A 17,071-nucleotide genomic window follows, 5' to 3' on the forward strand; every position below is an offset into this window, starting at 1 on the left:
TATGGAACTAAATCTATGAGAAACAATACTTAAAAGAAATTGTTCCTGATGAAAACAAATCGGCACCAACTCTAAAAATGAGGCTTTCATTTTCATTTAAGACCGTTTTCAAACCTGACAAATGAAAATGTTTCGAAAAGTTTAAATGAAGTTCCGACTTACAAATAATGTAGCGTTACGAAGTGATTTTAGTATTAAGTGAAAGTTTGATGTTGCTAACCTTTTACTACGTTTAGCTGTTTTTCTCTCTATATCTAACAGACGGTATGAAAATTGCGTCTAGGTAGGCATCATTTACAGTTTAATATAGTTTCTTTAAAACCTAACATTGGTTTTTAATTTCAGATTACATTATTTCGAACAACTTCAATATTGGCTTTACCCTATGCGAACAAAATGTTTGGTGGAAATATCATTTTTTAGTACGTGTTATACAATGTCATTAAACTAGATGCAAAGAGACAGTGAGATTATTTGCAGGCCAATAAAAACTTAAAACGACTAAGTTATAGGCCTATACACGTTTTTCAATAATATATGATATTGTGTATGAACTGACTCACTGAACCTCTTGGATACGAATTCGATACCAAAAGGGTTTCAAAACTTGCAAAGCAAATGCTTTCTTTATCTGATTTCGGTGCAAATGTTACTGTGTCAATTCGCTCACAGTCCTAGAATTACCTAACGTTTTTAACTTAAGGGGACCTAGACTTTTTTTCTCAGGACTGTATTTGGTAATCACAAAAGTTGCAATATTTAAATCTAAGACAAATTTTGAAGTGCTTTCAACTTCATCCGCAACAGTTCAAAATAAGTCTTTAAACTTTAACTCCTGTACTCGTTATTGTTAACATCAATGCAATATAATATTTTTACACGATAAAATTCTAGCTTAAGTTTCAAAAATGATCCTTTACACATTTAAGTTCCTATGCACATCAGAAATTGATTTATATATATTTTAAGTGTGTTTGAAAAACTGTATTGCAAATGTAAACTTTGACATTTCCAGTCACTTTTCGAGTATTCGTGATATTTAGAAAATGATTATTTCACTATGTCAAGTACCGATCTACTTGTTGATTGGAGAATATTACTCTAACTTTTGTTCATCCGCGTAGTCCTACACCCACAATTTGTGTCCTGTTTTACATAGAAACCAATCTACACAACGTACGCCTTAAACAAGTTCTTCTGCGGAACTGTTTGCTTTTCGACCAACTTACCCAGAAACATAAGACCAATCGCAACTAATTGCTCCGTTTCTCAGTTTCAGTCATAACTTTTAATTTTTTTATTTTTAGATTAATTGTTTTGTCAGAGCTCTAAAGTTTTCTCTTTCATTTTGAATTAAGTTATTTATTACATCAAATGTGAATGTAAATTGCGTAATCCTCAGTGATTTCGTGCTGTTCTAGTAACCCATCATGAATAGGTTTTTTTCTAACAACTGTCAATAACAGTAGTAGTTCAATTTGGATTAAAATGTAAATATTAGAAAATAGGGCAAAAGTAACCGACCTAATTCTATGTAACGCTCCTTATCTATAAAAAACTAAATCAAACTAAACGCCCCCTTTCCCACCTGGAGATAAGTAGCCTAATAATGGTAATACGAAACTTCTCGCTTTAAATTTTAATACGAACAGTCGTTCTTGTAAAACCCAACGGTTTTAAATGATTTTAAATAAAATAATTTCAATTTATTAGAGGTGATTTCAATATTAATTCCGAGGGAAATAACAACAGTTTGTTTCGTGGATGTCTGTATTGTTGTTTTAAAGGTATGGCCGTGTTGTTCAGGTTTTAACACTACTTGGCCTCTTTCCTTGACAAGCAATTTTTATTGACAATAATTTCGCAAAGCGCCACGACCGATGCCAAGGAGAGTCCGCACACAATGATTGAAAAAACTGTGGATAGAAATTCAAGCGATAGTCTAGCAATCTTCTGAAGCTGAGACTTTTCATTAACCATGATTTTTCGGTATAACCAAGACCTTCTAATATTCTTTAGATCGGATAATCTCGTCTCTTGAAACCCTAAAATCCTGAAAGAGCAGAGAAATTCATCAAATATAATATTTGTACATAGCTTGATTCTTACTCTTGGTTTAAAGAATATAATTTTGTCAAGAGATATTGCGTACCACTAAAAAACATAAAATATTATCTTAACATGACGATATTCAGGTTAATAAGAGTTGACACTCTAGAGAAAACTAGGACGGAGAAGCTGCCTTGTCCATAATTTCACGCTTGTCAAAGTTAAATCGAATAAATCGATTCTGTTTTGAATTCAAAAATTGAAAATGAGGTTATCGAATACCGAATCGAATTATTATTTTCGGTGTTCGATTGAACTGTTCAATGGATACGGTTAACCGCACTGCCCTTTTATAATTTAAATCAATTTTATTAGCAAATGCACGTTTCCAAGTGTTATGTCCTTTCGATGAGTTCATTGTGGGAATAAACAGTATTGGCTGAAAAATATAGGCCTTCGATGCATTACACAAATTTCTGTTAACTTACAAGTAATCCACTTGCTCTAGAACGTTGCAAGGAAGTCGTTTGTTGAAGTAAAAATATCGAAAAGCGCTTTCGTAATTCTGTTTCCCTTTGTATATTTTTCGATTTAATGCCTCGATTTTAATTTTAGTTTTCTTAAAATTAAGAATTGGGAATATGACATCAATTTCGTGAAAAAGTGCTCCGGTTCCATTGATGAAATTGTTAAGAACGTCATCGCTAAAAGACTTGAAATAAATTCCGTTCTGCTCCATTCGTTTTGAAAGGCGGTAATATTCCACAGATCGGTTTTCCTAAAATAACAACTCCAAAGTTACTTTTTATCTTTCCAAATACGGTGTTATCGTGATCAGTAAACGCATTTAAGAGTAATAGAGTGTAACGCTAGCACAGCAACTGGCATCCGTGATCTGAGAGTACAAAATATCAACTGTCTCTGATGTGTACAGAGAAGTACGTGATCATTTGACGGAAATGCGTATATTCACGTATCATTTCTTGTCCTACAGCTGTGATCCCTGTACTTTGATTATTGTGAACTAGATGATCCAAAACATGAATTTATTTATTAATAAATAAATTCATGTCCAAAAGTAGTGCTGTGTGAGTCGAGTACTCGTCTCGATTCTCGATAAGACATTTTCTGAGACTCGAGAAAGTCTTTCCGACAACATATAATAATGAAGTTAAGACTGTCCTTAAGTATAACTCAATCTTTTGTTAGGGTGCTCGCGAGATTGAAAACGATGTGGCTAATAATTTAACTATCTCTTCTCTAGTTTCAATAGCTTCGCAGTGTTTAAAAATGTTATACATTTTTTTATTTATGATTGAGCTGGTACTTTCATAACTTATGACCGTTGTTTTTAACCGAATTTTACTATTTTCTAAATTAATTCATTTTAACCAAATTGTTTCACCCAAATAACTGAGTTTTCAAAATATTTTACTAAAACTTTTGAAACGAGCAGAACTAAACCAAAAATATTGCACAGTTTACGCTATGGGCAACTTCCGTGAAAATAAAACAAGCCAACCATATAACAAGACGGCCCAAGGGCTCGTAATAGTAGCCACATCGTACGAGTGAATAGCCCCTCTATACCTACCCTAATGAGTGGATAACCCCTCTATACCTTACCCTAATGAGTGAATAACGCTATCTTTTACAATGCTTAAATGATTTACCGTGCATAAAATCAGAGTGAATAGCCCCGCGATGCCCTACCCTAAACAACTTCTGCTCGGTCGGTAAAAATTTATTTAATATACTTTTGCCTCTCCAACCGCGAAGTTATATCTCCTGGCCTCGGATAAGATCATGACTCCTAGTTGAAGAGATAGAGAGAAGGGGACCGTGCTTGCGACAAACCTCTCTCTCCGAGTTTATAGCGCTTTATTCGAGACCGTTTCTTAACAAGCGATGTTAGGCGAGGCTGTATAGTACTGGCCTGGCAAGTGAAAGGTACGCGGTTTGATTCTCCGTGGAGGAAGAAAATTTAAAAACATAATTCCTTCCCTGTTTTAAGTTTAAAACTCCACCTGTGAACTGTAACGTTAACTAAAAAGAAAATATTTTCTCTCGACGTTCAAAAATGACGAACGAAAAATTTGATACTGCCAAAGGCGGGACTGTGACACCCCTACTACTACTACTACTTCTACTACTACTACTACTACTACTACTACTACTACTACTAATACTACTACAACAACAGGGCAGGTCAAACTAAGAGCCTCATCGTAGATGTAGATCATACGATGTGGCTAAAAAGGGTTTTGGCGGCAATGGTGAAATTCTATGCAACATGTACTTACTATTAAAGGGATACTTTCTTTTAATTTCATTGCAATAAATCCCTATAAGGTTAATTTATTTCGATAGATAGACAAATAAGGATTCTGAAAATATATATGTTTTTATATTTTAGTTTAATTAATGATTTTTAAATTACGATTAAAAGATCCAAAATGCTATTGTTTTGCGATCATGAGGACACCTGGTGATACATAGTCGAACCACCGAAAAACGTTACTAGTTTGTCTCTTCCAATTTCGACTTCATAAGTCTCTTAGGTTCCGTAGTGTTTTTCCTACTGGTAGGGGGATTCATTCTGTGAGCGCAGTATGATACAGATTGACGGGAGTGACAGAGGCTCGAAATGGTATGACTGCGCACCAAATTCTTCTACTTCAGAAGAACTACCCTCGGATTCGTTTATTATAAATTGTTCCGAATTTTCTGAATCCAAAGAATCAGAGTTCGAACTTTCATCCTCAGATTCAGGACCGGAATGATCAGAAATACTTTCTCTTCTGACATTCTTAAGCATATAAGCAGACGACGATTCACCAGGCAAGCTGACCTAGATTCTCGTTCCTACTACTTTTTACTCCTAAAACGACAGTTTTCATTCCAACTACTAGCAACCAATCAGAGGCCGAACTTTACCTACGTAGGTAGTGGGTTGAAAATGGTGGCCGATTTTAAATCTGGCGTTCAAAATTTTAATTTTTATTCACGTTTATTTTAATTAATAAATGTTTCTCGCGATTTCTACTGACTCCCATGTTTTTAGGGGTGGTTAATTTATAGAAAACCAATGTTAGTTTGACCAACTCAGATAAATCCGATTCTATCCCTTTAATGCATCGTACAATACAAGGGATTCTTGGATCATCGGTAATAGATGAGGTTGCCGTAAGAGGTCATCGATTTTATCGACATATTTCGTTTTGTCAATTAGAAATTCGCTCTTGAGTGACGAGGAATAGAATTTTAAGAAAATGGAGGCGAAGAAGAGCCAGCACAGTTGTAAAGTGACAGACCGCTTACCGAAGTTATTTGTGTCTGTAAAATATTTCAACTTAGTTGGAAGTTTTCTATGGGCAGTTTCGTCACCTCTAATGTTGGAACATACACAGTACAATTTGAATCAAAGTCTACTCCTATTAAAAGTCTAAAGTAAAGTATAACGATTGGATAAAAGGTCAGAGATAACCTGGAAAAGTTGGGAATTTTCTAAAACAAAGTTTCGCTAGAACCCTTAGTTGAGATGAAGTCCGATTTCAAAATTTGCATCTGTGGCATACTTGAGGTTAATTGTCAACCTGTTCATTAAAATTGTACTAGGCTATTTTCAAACTTATGGGAAATTAACACAATCAATATCTTGCTAATGCTGTGAGGTACGTTTCATTTTTACTTCTCTTTGTCTGCCTGCACTTCGCCATAAGCAAGGCAATACAAAAATAGTTTCTGACAGGCGTATTGTATTGTGTGAAAACGGTGTAAGAAGTTCCGGGTAACACTTATCAATGTTAATCTTAGGTCTTTAAACCTATTGGCTCAGTTTCACCAGATGCGGCTTTCACGAAAGATCTGACACCAAGTTGGTTAGCGGAAAACATGACATATACTATTGAAGTATTTCATTCAGTGTTATACTTAGTGTCCTTAACGCGCGACAAATTGATCTTGCCGATGGGGTCTCTTAACTACTTAGTCTCCAGTTCCAGTAAGGGTCTAGTGACACTAAGGTCTTGGATCACATTGGTCTTGTGACACTAAGATCTTGTACCAATATGGTCCCGGGATAAAAAGGTATTGCTATAAAATGGTCTTGGCACAAATTGATCAATAAACAGTAAAGTCTTGGAATAAATTGGTCACGGGACAGAAAGGTCTTGGAAGAATAATAATTTTACCCCTTCATCTGATGCGTACTTGACATGCACGTACAGAACTAACATGCAAAACGATACCGGGAATATTATATAGACATCTTAAATTGGTTTACACAGTCACCTACTTGAAAGCCAAATACAACGTAACCAAACTTAGCCTTACCTGGTATAGTCTATTTTTGAATTATTTAAATAATTCGTCCGTAAAATTCCGCCATTAATCCTGACCAACCTAACCCAACTAAACTAACATAACCTAACTAAATCTGCCTCTAATCCAGACCATTCAACCCGAACCGAAATAATCACGAGACCAAGCAGTCTCGAGACCACATAGTCACGAGATCAAACTGACCGGTACCAATATATTCAGCGAACTAATTGGTCAGACCAATCAGTGATACAATTTTTTCTGTCTTGTTGTTCATATGTTACCAGAGAGAATTTATAATAGGGAGTGGAAACTGAGGAGTATTATGAAGCTCAAAAATAACGTGAGCAACAAAACTGGCCAGGTATATTTCGGGTAATATTTTTTGTGGCCCCTCCCTCTAGGGTGGGTCTAGAATATTGCGGGAGGGTCTAGGGGAGATGGACACTACCTTTTTAGGGAAAGGGAAAAGTCTGACTTAAAATAACTCCAAATGGCGCCAGTCGCACCCTTATTGGGTAATTGTACAACCAACAGTGATTGAGGGTAAACTTTAAAATTAAAGGAGAGTCATGTGACCGGAAATTTACCTGGCCAGTTTTAGCGTCGCAGCCTACTTGTTTCAGCTACATTGTATTTAGCACTGTCAAAGGCAAGAGCTTCCACTCCCTATTATAAATTCTCTCTGATGTTACTGAGTGAAATCTTTGCTTTTTTAAAAATTGAGTCTTAAAATTGGTTTGTCAAAAAAATCCAAGCAAGGGCATTCCTTTGAAACTTAAATAGAAAACGCCACTCTACATTTAGAGAGGTTGTTTGAATTGAAAAGATGGTGGACTTAACAATTTTCGAAGAAATAGGTGGTGAACTCCCAGAGATTCTCATAGAAGCCTCGCGACTGAGAGCGGACCCTCTTTTTGGTATTCTCTTCAAGAGTGGAGGCAAAAGCCATAGTCGTGATAGACGCTATTACAAAGAGCCAAATTGTTGTGTCGAAGCCTTGGATTGATAAACGAGAAACATCGTCTTTATTGACGTCGCTAACTATAGTCATAATACAATGGTCTGTAACATCACCAGCTGGTGATACGTGAAAGATTTTAGGGTCGTCCCAATGTGCATTAAAGACTTGAATAGCAGCGTCAGATAGCTGTTAAAGAATGAAAAATTATTCGACGGTGAGTCATGTTCATTCAAGTGATCGGTACCAATTAGTACTACAAAGATAATGTTGATTTAACTTGCTATTGAACGAAATAGCTTGAAGGCCAACTAAATTTCGCATCTTTTGATAATTTAACCAATTCCTAGACTAAGATATTTGAGCTCTAAGTTCTCACCGCAAATCTTAAAGCTCTACCAGCAAGGTGTCCGAATATATTCGTTGGATTTGTTCCGTGGAATTTAGAAATAATAGATTGGATCTCGATGGAATTCACTAGTTTTAAGCTGCAAATATTTTATACCAAAATTTAATTGTTAGAGTTAAAAAAGATTATATGTAATTTAATAGAAAAATACAACTTACGTTATGTTTCGAATGTTATTAAAAACGTACGCACTCATCGTGTAGTGCGGATGCGAATAAGGAGAAATTGTACTAGTAATAATACTTTCATATTCCTATTCAATAAAAACATATTTGCAACATAATTTTCAATTAAGTACATTAATCAAAATCTAGCTTTAGTCCTGAATCTGTTGAATACAAGGCATGGTATGGTTATTTCTGAACTTAATTTTATTTTCATCAGATCAAGATGATTTGATTTGCATCATATTGTGAAGGGCTATTACAAATATTTAAAAATATGTTTTTGCCACATCTCATGATGTATATCTACGATGAGGCAATTGGTTTCAACGGCCCTGTTGTCGTCATTGAAGGGAGAGAATTGTGGTAAGGTCACTAAGGTGATATTTTTTCGTTACTTTGTATTTTTAAAGGGAGGTCATTAAGATAGTAAGGTTAAGCAATGCATTTAATTAAGCTGGTAAGGTTAAGCATTGTGAATTTTGGTTCTAGTCCGCTCATTATTTTTAAAGACAGAAAAGATATGGATAAATGGAAGGTCTTCTGCTCCCTTTAAAATGTCTGTCACCCGTTGACAATATAACCAATGAGGGAAAGACACGCGGGTAAAACCTTTCTTTCCTTCCATCTCGCTTTTCGCGCCTGCGCTGTAAATATTTTGGATCATGAAGGCGCGCAGAAGGTAATGTATCAACCCCCATGTATGTCCCAATATTTTTAGAATGGAAGTTACGTGTATTTTTCCAGAAATCGACAAGAATTTTAAAAACAAAAGCAAGTGTTTATTTTTCTTGTGGCCCCGGAAGTTGAAGTTAAATCGACTTGAATCCTTTCTTATGTATGTATTGACATAATAAATCCCGAGGTGTCACTTTAGGGCAATTAAACACTAACGATGTTCCGTTTTCTTTATTTCTTTCAGTGCTGATATCGAGGATCTGATCACTCAAACCATGAATTTATTTATTAACATGAATATATATCTGCATTGACTAGTTAAACTACATATTCAGGGATGGGAGGGGCTTAGTTTGCGTGACGTCAGAGAATTTCCGCCGGTTTGTTTTAAAAGCTAATGCTCTTGTCATGCGAAAGGTTAATTATGCTTGTAAATTAATCAACTACTGCATTAATTTACCTCCAACAGCAAAAAAAAACCAGTATCATCAATTCTCACGATTTCAAATGTTAGTAGTTTATTTTCAACCGTTACGTTACATTAATTTTCTTAATGGCCAAGGCTTAACACATTACCAACATTTTTTGGTTTCCGGAAAAACATTGCAGGCACTTTTTATAATTTCCTTTAAAAGATCAATATCACTTTCGGACATCGTGTTGAGATATTTATTCACGTATCGGCGATCATTTTTAATATTCAGTTGACGCAGTTTGGTGAACCTAACCGAAAATTGTATCCCTCATACAATTTTGTTAAACTGGTCGTCTGCTGTTCGAACTTCCAGGTGTCTCGATTTTGATTGGCTACCGCGATGACGTTAAACGCGTATGTAATAGAAAGGTCCCTCCCATCCCTGAATAACATGATAGAAAGGCTAATGATACACATGTATATTCATGTTAATAAATAAATTCATGCTCAAACCTTCTGTATGTTTACTCGGATTACGTGTGGTTTTTTAGCGTTGTTAAAGATCATTTTCAAGCCGAGCCGCCGTTTTTTCGACTCGAACCAAGCCGAGCTTTTAAAAAGCTCGCTCAGCTCGGCTCGTACAGTAACGGCAGAAGTGAGATGAGACTAGAAGTACTGAGCTAACCAAATTCTTCACTTGGCGAAAGTGAATATTCTTGATAACACACCAACGGTTGGCCCTCTGGTGGCGGTTTCTGAATTTCCCCTCCAAAACGTGAGACGCTCGCGGTGGTAGACGGCCGAACTAGATTCAACACCCTCGTCCGTGTTCCGCCGCTTTAGGTTGAGGGGAAGGGGGTAGGAAATATTTTTGGTGCTCGACCAATGTTTTTCTCTCTAGTGTAGGCGCGATGGAAGCGGCATAAAATCCTCAAATTTGTTCACTAGTGTCAGGATCTATTACCAATGCTAGAGCCCTTCACTTCTAGTCTCATCTCATTTCTGGTAACGGTAATATCAAAATTTTGACCATGGGGGCAGAGATTATTTTGTTCAAATAAAGAACGATGGACGAGATCAAGTTCTATTAAACCCGCAAGTAAACTAAATATATAAAACAAACAATTTATTTCTCTGATTGGGGGCCCAATTTTTTCCAAATCAAGACCCCGATTTTCTTTACTTATTTTACTTATCCAGTTTCTAGCGATTGTGAATCGAAAACACTTTCGTTCTCCTGTTTTGATCTGTTTTACAGACTCGAAGTTTAAATTTTACGTACCTTTTGTACTAAAATGCGGAAGTCCATGTTCCTGAAAACTAATTTAATAATTTTATTGAAACGAATATTCTAAGACAAATTTCGAAAGAATCTTATATAGTCAAGCCTGCAACAAACGAGTTTTTACACGCAAGCTAAGAGTGTATTTTTTCATGCGAGTAACTTGAGTATTGATAACGTTGTGTAAATGCCAACCTATTCGCGAGTAGACACATTTATAACGCGTTAATAATTCATAATTTCATCAATAAAATATGCATATTTAGGGACAGTAAGTGGTAAGATAATGTGCACTTGACACGTAGAGGTAATATTTTGGTTTTCCCAACTTGTTTATGCCCTGCACTGTCAGAGATAGGTTTAAATTTAAGTACTTTTAAACTAGAATTTCACTTATAGCTTCGTGACTAGAGTGGACAAAGTGTCTAACTTCCAATATGAAGAAACTTTTACCTGATTCTGTCTTTACGTTCACTTTAGCACAAGGCACGTATTTCATTGACGTTGTCTCCAATAAAATCCTGGAAAAGTATCTCAAACCGCTTTAATTAATGCGTGTTGCTTCCTGAAAAAGGCTTCGATATCGCTGATAGTTCTCGTAAAATGTGGACCTTCCAACCCTATCAGGGATGAAATCTGCACCTATGGTTTGTTAATTTAAAACTTATAGTTAATGACCCATCGATATTTGAAAATTAGTTTTTTTTACTATTCCCATGAAAAGCGCATGATTTAAGTCCAAAAACTATTGAGCTCGTATCTTTTCTTTAACTAGTAATATTACAACTATATACGGCATTTGGATGTATTATTACGTTTCTGGGCTTTTATAGCAAAGTAAACCGAATCCAATTTCTAAAAACATCGCGTGAGTTAAAATTACAAGAACTTTAAAGCAACAGGCGGCTCCATTATCACCTCTAGCATTCTGGCTAACCTTCTGGACACGAATTTTATCTTGCTTAAGGCAGGATCCAATCAGACCTAGTGCATTAGGTCTGATTGGTCCCTGCCTTTGGTTTAACTAGCCTTTACCAAGCTTAGCCACTCTGTAGTAGAAAAGCAATCTTTAAGGAGCACCAACGGAGCCGCCATTTACTTTAAGTGTACCATTATAAAGTAATATAATAATGTCAATAGTTGAATATTACTAAGTGTACCATTATAAAGTAATATAATAATGTCAATAGTTGGACATTATCAACCATTGTTTCCGATAACTGAAGCTAATGCATAAAGTATAAATCTATATTCAGCTTTTATTTACAGGCGAGAGTTGAGAGTAAATTTGATTTAAGGACTACACCATTGATTTAGCTTGACAAATCTTTCAGCAAATGTATATCCTATTGTAGATAGCAGGGGATCATTATTGTTTCCCAGGGGAGGGGGAGGGCTTAAGCTACGTAGAAAAATCTCCAAAAATTATAACCTGCACTTGAATAACCTAAAAAAAAATGAGCATATTTAACATTGAAAGTGTTGACTGAATTTCTCTCAATGCGAAATTTAACTATAGTGCGTAAAATACAAAGTTTTTCAAACACAATAAAATGAGATTAGAGCTCGGAATTTTCTATCCATTATCCACAAATTGATGGGTAACCGATTATTTATAAACAAAGTTGTAGACATAATACAATTTAAAATGTAAGTTTTGTGGATAATGATCGAGTATGGATAGAGATAAAATAACGTGGATAAAGGATAGATAATGACGAGCTCTACATGAGATTGCATCTGAAACTATGATGTAGAAGTTTCAGCAGAACTTTAAGCTGTTTAGCAGTAAAGAAAACCCAATAGTTTCACTCAAAAGCTTAAGGTAGGGTGTTGATAACTCGTCGACATTACTAAGTAAACCTTGAACTTTGCACGCATGCATTTGAAATAAACATCGTCCGAGGCTTCAAGTTTGCGTAAAAAAAACACAGTTTTACTTTTACAAATTATAAGTTTGGCCGACGGAAAAATCAAATGCCGTAACGAAAATGGCCCTTAATTTCATTCTTTACGCATCATGCATTACTAAAACATGATACAATTAAGTCCGCAAAGAAAAAACAGTTATTAAAGAAATCCATATCCACAGGTGGACTGAGAATCGCGCACAATTTTACCCTATGCAGTCTCCTTCGATTTGAGTTAGTTCTCAGCGCATTCTAGCTAAGGGGTGCGAGGCGTAACTAGAGAGTGGTGAAAATAGGTTTAGATTAATAGAATAATAGCTTTGGAACATATATTAAACATTCTCTTCGAAAACAATTTCCAACACCTTTGACAACTATGACTGAAAACGTCCTGCGTGTTTCTGCCAAAAATATGCAAATATATTTTGAAATTGGTAACTTGGAGCAGTTACAATTTGGCGGCTATCACGGCACAATTCTTCAATCCGTGCTTCGACAAATGAGAAATTCGTAAGCATTGTTGTAAGGGCAAGCCACTAAATGAACCAAATTTAAAGCGCTTAACTTTAGGGGCGTCAACGTAACAATCAGTGAAGAACACCGATACTTTCTCGAATCCATGTTAGATTTGGATAGAAACGTCCGTATATAGTCTATCGTGTTTGAACATGGACTATTCTGAATGATTAACTTTTCAGGTGACTGATATAAAAATACCGTTTCACCCGCTACAAGAAAATCTTCAGATTTCTTCTCTGATGGAATGGGGTGGAACGAGTTTGTTCGCCGGTGTTCATATTGTGTCTGGTGGCCTAATTGGGGCCAGTTACGGACCGTTCCACATTCTAAAGCTTTTTCAAACTAACGTAAATACATGACAAACCAATGGACAGTCTAACGAATTGACACATTTCTTCCAGGTGTGGTTGAGCGTTCTAGGTTACGTCATCGTTGCAACATTTTTGATGAGCCTTTCGCGCTATATCTATCGTTCGCTATCACGACCTTCTTTGACCAATGAAATTCTTGAATCTACTTCAATCGTAGTCGGTCTGCTTTTTAACCAGGGTAGAAATCCAAAAAAAGAGACAGAAAAATATAGGATCTGTTCTAAAATGTTTCATTTCTATTATTGATTATATCTTTCGCAGGAACAGATTATGCACCTTCAGCTTTGTCTCAGCGCATTCTACTAAGTACTTGCATCTTTGCATCAACAACACTGATTTTCATGGTGACCTGCAACTTGTTCTCTGGGCTTTCATCGGCTGACAATCCCAACTACATAGATAGCGTCGATGATTTGATCTCACGACCCAAAATACGCATTTTTGCAGAGAATAATTCGACAATGTACAACCTTTGGAGGGTAGGTATCACGTTAAGCAATTGAATTTTTTACGGGAATACTAGTGTGGCCATTAGTAACGTAACAACAATAAGTATAGCACTGAACGTTAATCAAGGTGTGCTTCGAGGTTTTTATTTCATAGAAGCAACCCTTGGTGATAGGACTGGATTAAAGGGAGCACTGGCCCCCGGGCGCAAGGCTTGTTGGGGGCGCTTTTACTTAAACTATTCCCCCTCAGCAACATTTACTGTTCCCTTTTTCTTGGCTTAAGGGGGTGCTTACTATCACGGCCCCCGGGTGCAAAATTGCTTAATCCGGCCCTGCTTGGTGGGGCATAGCTAAGAGTTGCAAAGAACTGTCCCATACAGTTTTCATAAAAAATATTCTATCTATAACACCACTTAAACAAACCTTCCTTAAGAAATTTAGCATTGCGACAATGGGATGAGCCATACTAATTGATATTATGTCACTTTTTTCTTCTCATATTCGATTTACTTCAGATAGGTCTGCCTTAATTTAAGGGAGATGTTCTTTGGACGATTTTGAGTCGAAAATGTTCTATGACATTCTGCCGTCCGGGCCACTGTTTATGACCCCTAAAATTTAATTAGAAACTGAAAGACAATGCTAATTTTATTATGAGTTCTTTCTTAAAACACTTAAATCGTAACTTGGAAACAGTGTCCCGGACGGCAAAATGTCGTAGAACATTTTCGATTCGAAATGGCCCATAGACAATTTATGACAGTTTTATTAGAAACACTCTGTTATTGATTAAAGAAATTCTATACGGCAAAAACTAGAATTCTGCAAAAGCCTCGGAGCAAGCGGCGTTCAAACAAATGATTCAAAACGAAGGAGTTGTTAAAAAATATGACGAAAATCTTGAAGAGATCCTGAACGCACTTATGGGGGGAACCGGAGTCTTCCTCCAAATGAAGGATTTCATAATAAAAATAATTCCCGTGTTCTTCGACGTATTGGGAGAAGAAGTAACGAGTAAATCTTTCGTTCACATTTCCGATGAGTCACTCATGACGGAGTTGTGGAGCATTCCATGCCGGAAAGGTTTAGCTATATCGGTCAAAGAACAATTCTACACAAGGTGACCAAAAACTAAACATAGAATCATTACAACTTAAACAAACCATATTAGGCCTAAAATTTTTTTTTTTTAGCATTTTACGATACACTGAAGGGGGAACTTTCCATCGTGACTACTCGATTGACAACGATTTTTCAAATTACCTATTTCAATCCGGTCACGAGATGAACATAGCCCCTAAGCAAGGTATGACGTTGGACAACATGTTTCTACCACTTATTATTCTGGCAACTGGAATTCTACTATCAATAATGCATCTGCGGTTGCCAAAATGGCCCAAAAGACGTCAAGTTAATTATTGAACAATCTTCTAACGTTTTGAGCACCAAATGAACAAATAACACTTGTGTTAGACTAAGCGCTTTTTGGCATTTTATGTACAATATTTTTCGATTTAATATCGCTATCGGAAGAATTATAGTAAATTAATTTGATCGTATCTTGAAGAAAGTCTATGATAAAGTGAAAGATTCTTCGTTTCGTCACTCCGTGAGACTCTAAATTGGTCCATGAAAGAAGGAGCTGTTACTGTAGAGAAAGGCAACAGTGATCTCGAAAAACAGCGAATTTATAAACTTTACAGTGCATGACAAACTAATAGCTTCATTATAGATAAACATCATACGATGTGGCTTAAAAACCGTGACCAATAATGCTCTTACGTGAGACGTTTATTGCCCACAAAAATTTGTAGTCATCATGCTCTCTCCTCTAAGAAAACACTAAGAGCAAAATATTTGAACCATACATATATTGCGTTAGAAACACGCAAATTTTAGCATTTTACTAACACTAACAGTGTTAAGCTTGACAACATTGATATAAATACATCGCAGATTGATTCTTTAAATGTCATAACGAACTAGGCCTATTAAGATTAATCAAAATTGTCTTGAATAAAACCAAGACTTAAATAGTATCGATAGGACTGTGGATATCAATTGACTGAAGGCTCCAATATTGAAATTTTTTATATTAAATCATAAATAATAATAATCTAGGCTTTGTCTATGAAGATATACTTAAGTAAAACATCGTCCCATAACAGCATTCCAGTGTATAAATATAATTTTCTAGTAACCACTTTATTCTCTCTCAATTACTTGGAATAAAAATTTACTTATCTCGGCTTTTCGACCGCAATTTCATTCCCCGAAAACATTTTATCATTACTTTTGAGAGAGTACGTGTATGACATTGTGTTTTTTAAAGGTCCCTGTATAGACGTAACACATCCCCGTTCAAGCCCTGCACGCTTAACAGTCAAATGTTTTCTATTGCAATTTCAAGAATGGTGGCAAATTAAAACAGAGGCGGTAAGATGTTTACTCGTGGTTTGGGTCAATGATGTAATAACAGCGGTACGTTAGACAACCAACATTTATCTCGTAGCTCAAGGCTTGAGCAGGATCATTCCCCTATTTCCCTCTCTATCGTCTCTATGGTTCGTACAATTAACAACTATAAGTTTCAAACGAAAGTTGAAGACGATTTCAAATGGCACGATACAACGTAAAATACCAATTATAAAAGCTAAGTACCTCAATATTCAGGTTTAAAATGAATGGTAGTATAGGTATTACGATTGCAAAGTAAAGGGGAAGACCCCCATAACAAGCTGCAAAACGAGAAGATAGGTTGTGTTGGTTTTTATAGACTGATTTTGCCTGAACCAGTTGGCTGTGGAAATAGCCAACCAACGACATGCTATGATCTGAAAAATTGTATTCTCCTCACTCCTATATCAGGCTGCGCAATTAAATGACCACTTTCAAAATTAGCTGGGCCAGTTTAAAAAATAAATGTTTAAGACGCGCCCAGTATAATACTTCTCCGTGAACAAATTCGTGGGTCACCAATGAACAAAAATCTTTGTGTAATAGCTTCCGCACGTTTCTATCAATTTCATTATTATTTAATATACTGTTTCCTTTATAGTCATGGGGATCCAACTTGCCACCAAATTTTAAAACAGTAGCTCGAAAGTAAAAATAAAATACTCCGACGGGCAACGCTACCAGTACTTCTATTTTAGGATCTAGGCAAATTGCATATTATCTTTTGTTGTATTACACGCATACATCGAGCATATTGACTTTTATAATGAGAATGTCATTCGAGTTTATTCATGCGCCCTTGATAAAGAATATTTTCCATTTTACGCCAGCCATTTCACATTGTGTTTTAATTCGACTCAACATTCTTCAAGTGCACTTAATTTAAGGCCGTAATGTTTTAACAGTTTCACTCCTGAATATAAATGCAAATTATGTCAAACTAGCAGCCGTCGAGACTAATATTTTAATTGGCTTTTACGTAATCGTATAACGCCTCGCTTATTTCGTCGGAAATTTCCACCATTTTATCTAAATTTCGCGAACGCTTGTAAGCTCAATATTTTGTCTCTAAATCTTCAACAAC

General features: G+C 35.9%; 3 protein-coding genes across 3 annotated transcripts; 1 reads left to right on the forward strand and 2 right to left on the reverse strand.

Moving 5' to 3' along the window:
- Positions 1–181: 181 nt before the first annotated feature.
- LOC149678784 (uncharacterized) lies at positions 182–2,788 on the reverse strand. The gene is made up of 2 exons (XM_089837204.1): positions 2,538–2,788; positions 182–2,053 (listed from the first exon to the last, which is right to left on the reverse strand). The coding sequence occupies exons 1-2, from the start codon at positions 2,786–2,788 to the stop codon at positions 1,816–1,818; spliced, it is 489 nt and encodes a 162-aa protein (XP_089693330.1). The 3' UTR covers positions 182–1,815.
- A 4,422-nt stretch (positions 2,789–7,210) lies between these two features.
- Positions 7,211–8,037, reverse strand: LOC149678785 (uncharacterized). Its single transcript, XM_089835934.1, has 3 exons — positions 7,901–8,037; positions 7,713–7,821; positions 7,211–7,522 (listed from the first exon to the last, which is right to left on the reverse strand). The coding sequence occupies exons 1-3, from the start codon at positions 7,936–7,938 to the stop codon at positions 7,211–7,213; spliced, it is 459 nt and encodes a 152-aa protein (XP_089692060.1). The 5' UTR covers positions 7,939–8,037.
- A 5-nt stretch (positions 8,038–8,042) lies between these two features.
- On the forward strand, positions 8,043–15,780 carry LOC149678786 (putative glutamate receptor). Its single transcript, XM_089836734.1, has 11 exons — positions 8,043–8,089; positions 8,161–8,272; positions 8,399–8,588; positions 8,654–8,744; positions 8,829–12,701; positions 12,762–12,831; positions 12,890–13,057; positions 13,112–13,259; positions 13,343–13,560; positions 14,349–14,650; positions 14,724–15,780. Exons 5-11 carry the CDS (start codon positions 12,568–12,570, stop codon positions 14,950–14,952), a joined length of 1,269 nt encoding a protein of 422 aa, XP_089692860.1. The 5' UTR covers positions 8,043–8,089; positions 8,161–8,272; positions 8,399–8,588; positions 8,654–8,744; positions 8,829–12,567; the 3' UTR covers positions 14,953–15,780.
- The last annotated feature ends 1,291 nt before the right edge of the window (positions 15,781–17,071 follow it).

Source organism: Phalangium opilio, unplaced genomic scaffold (assembly GCF_054372755.1).
Source record: "Phalangium opilio isolate 3A_F unplaced genomic scaffold, DU_Popi_V2 ptg000042l_1, whole genome shotgun sequence".
Classification (NCBI taxonomy): Eukaryota; Metazoa; Arthropoda; class Arachnida; order Opiliones; family Phalangiidae; genus Phalangium; species Phalangium opilio.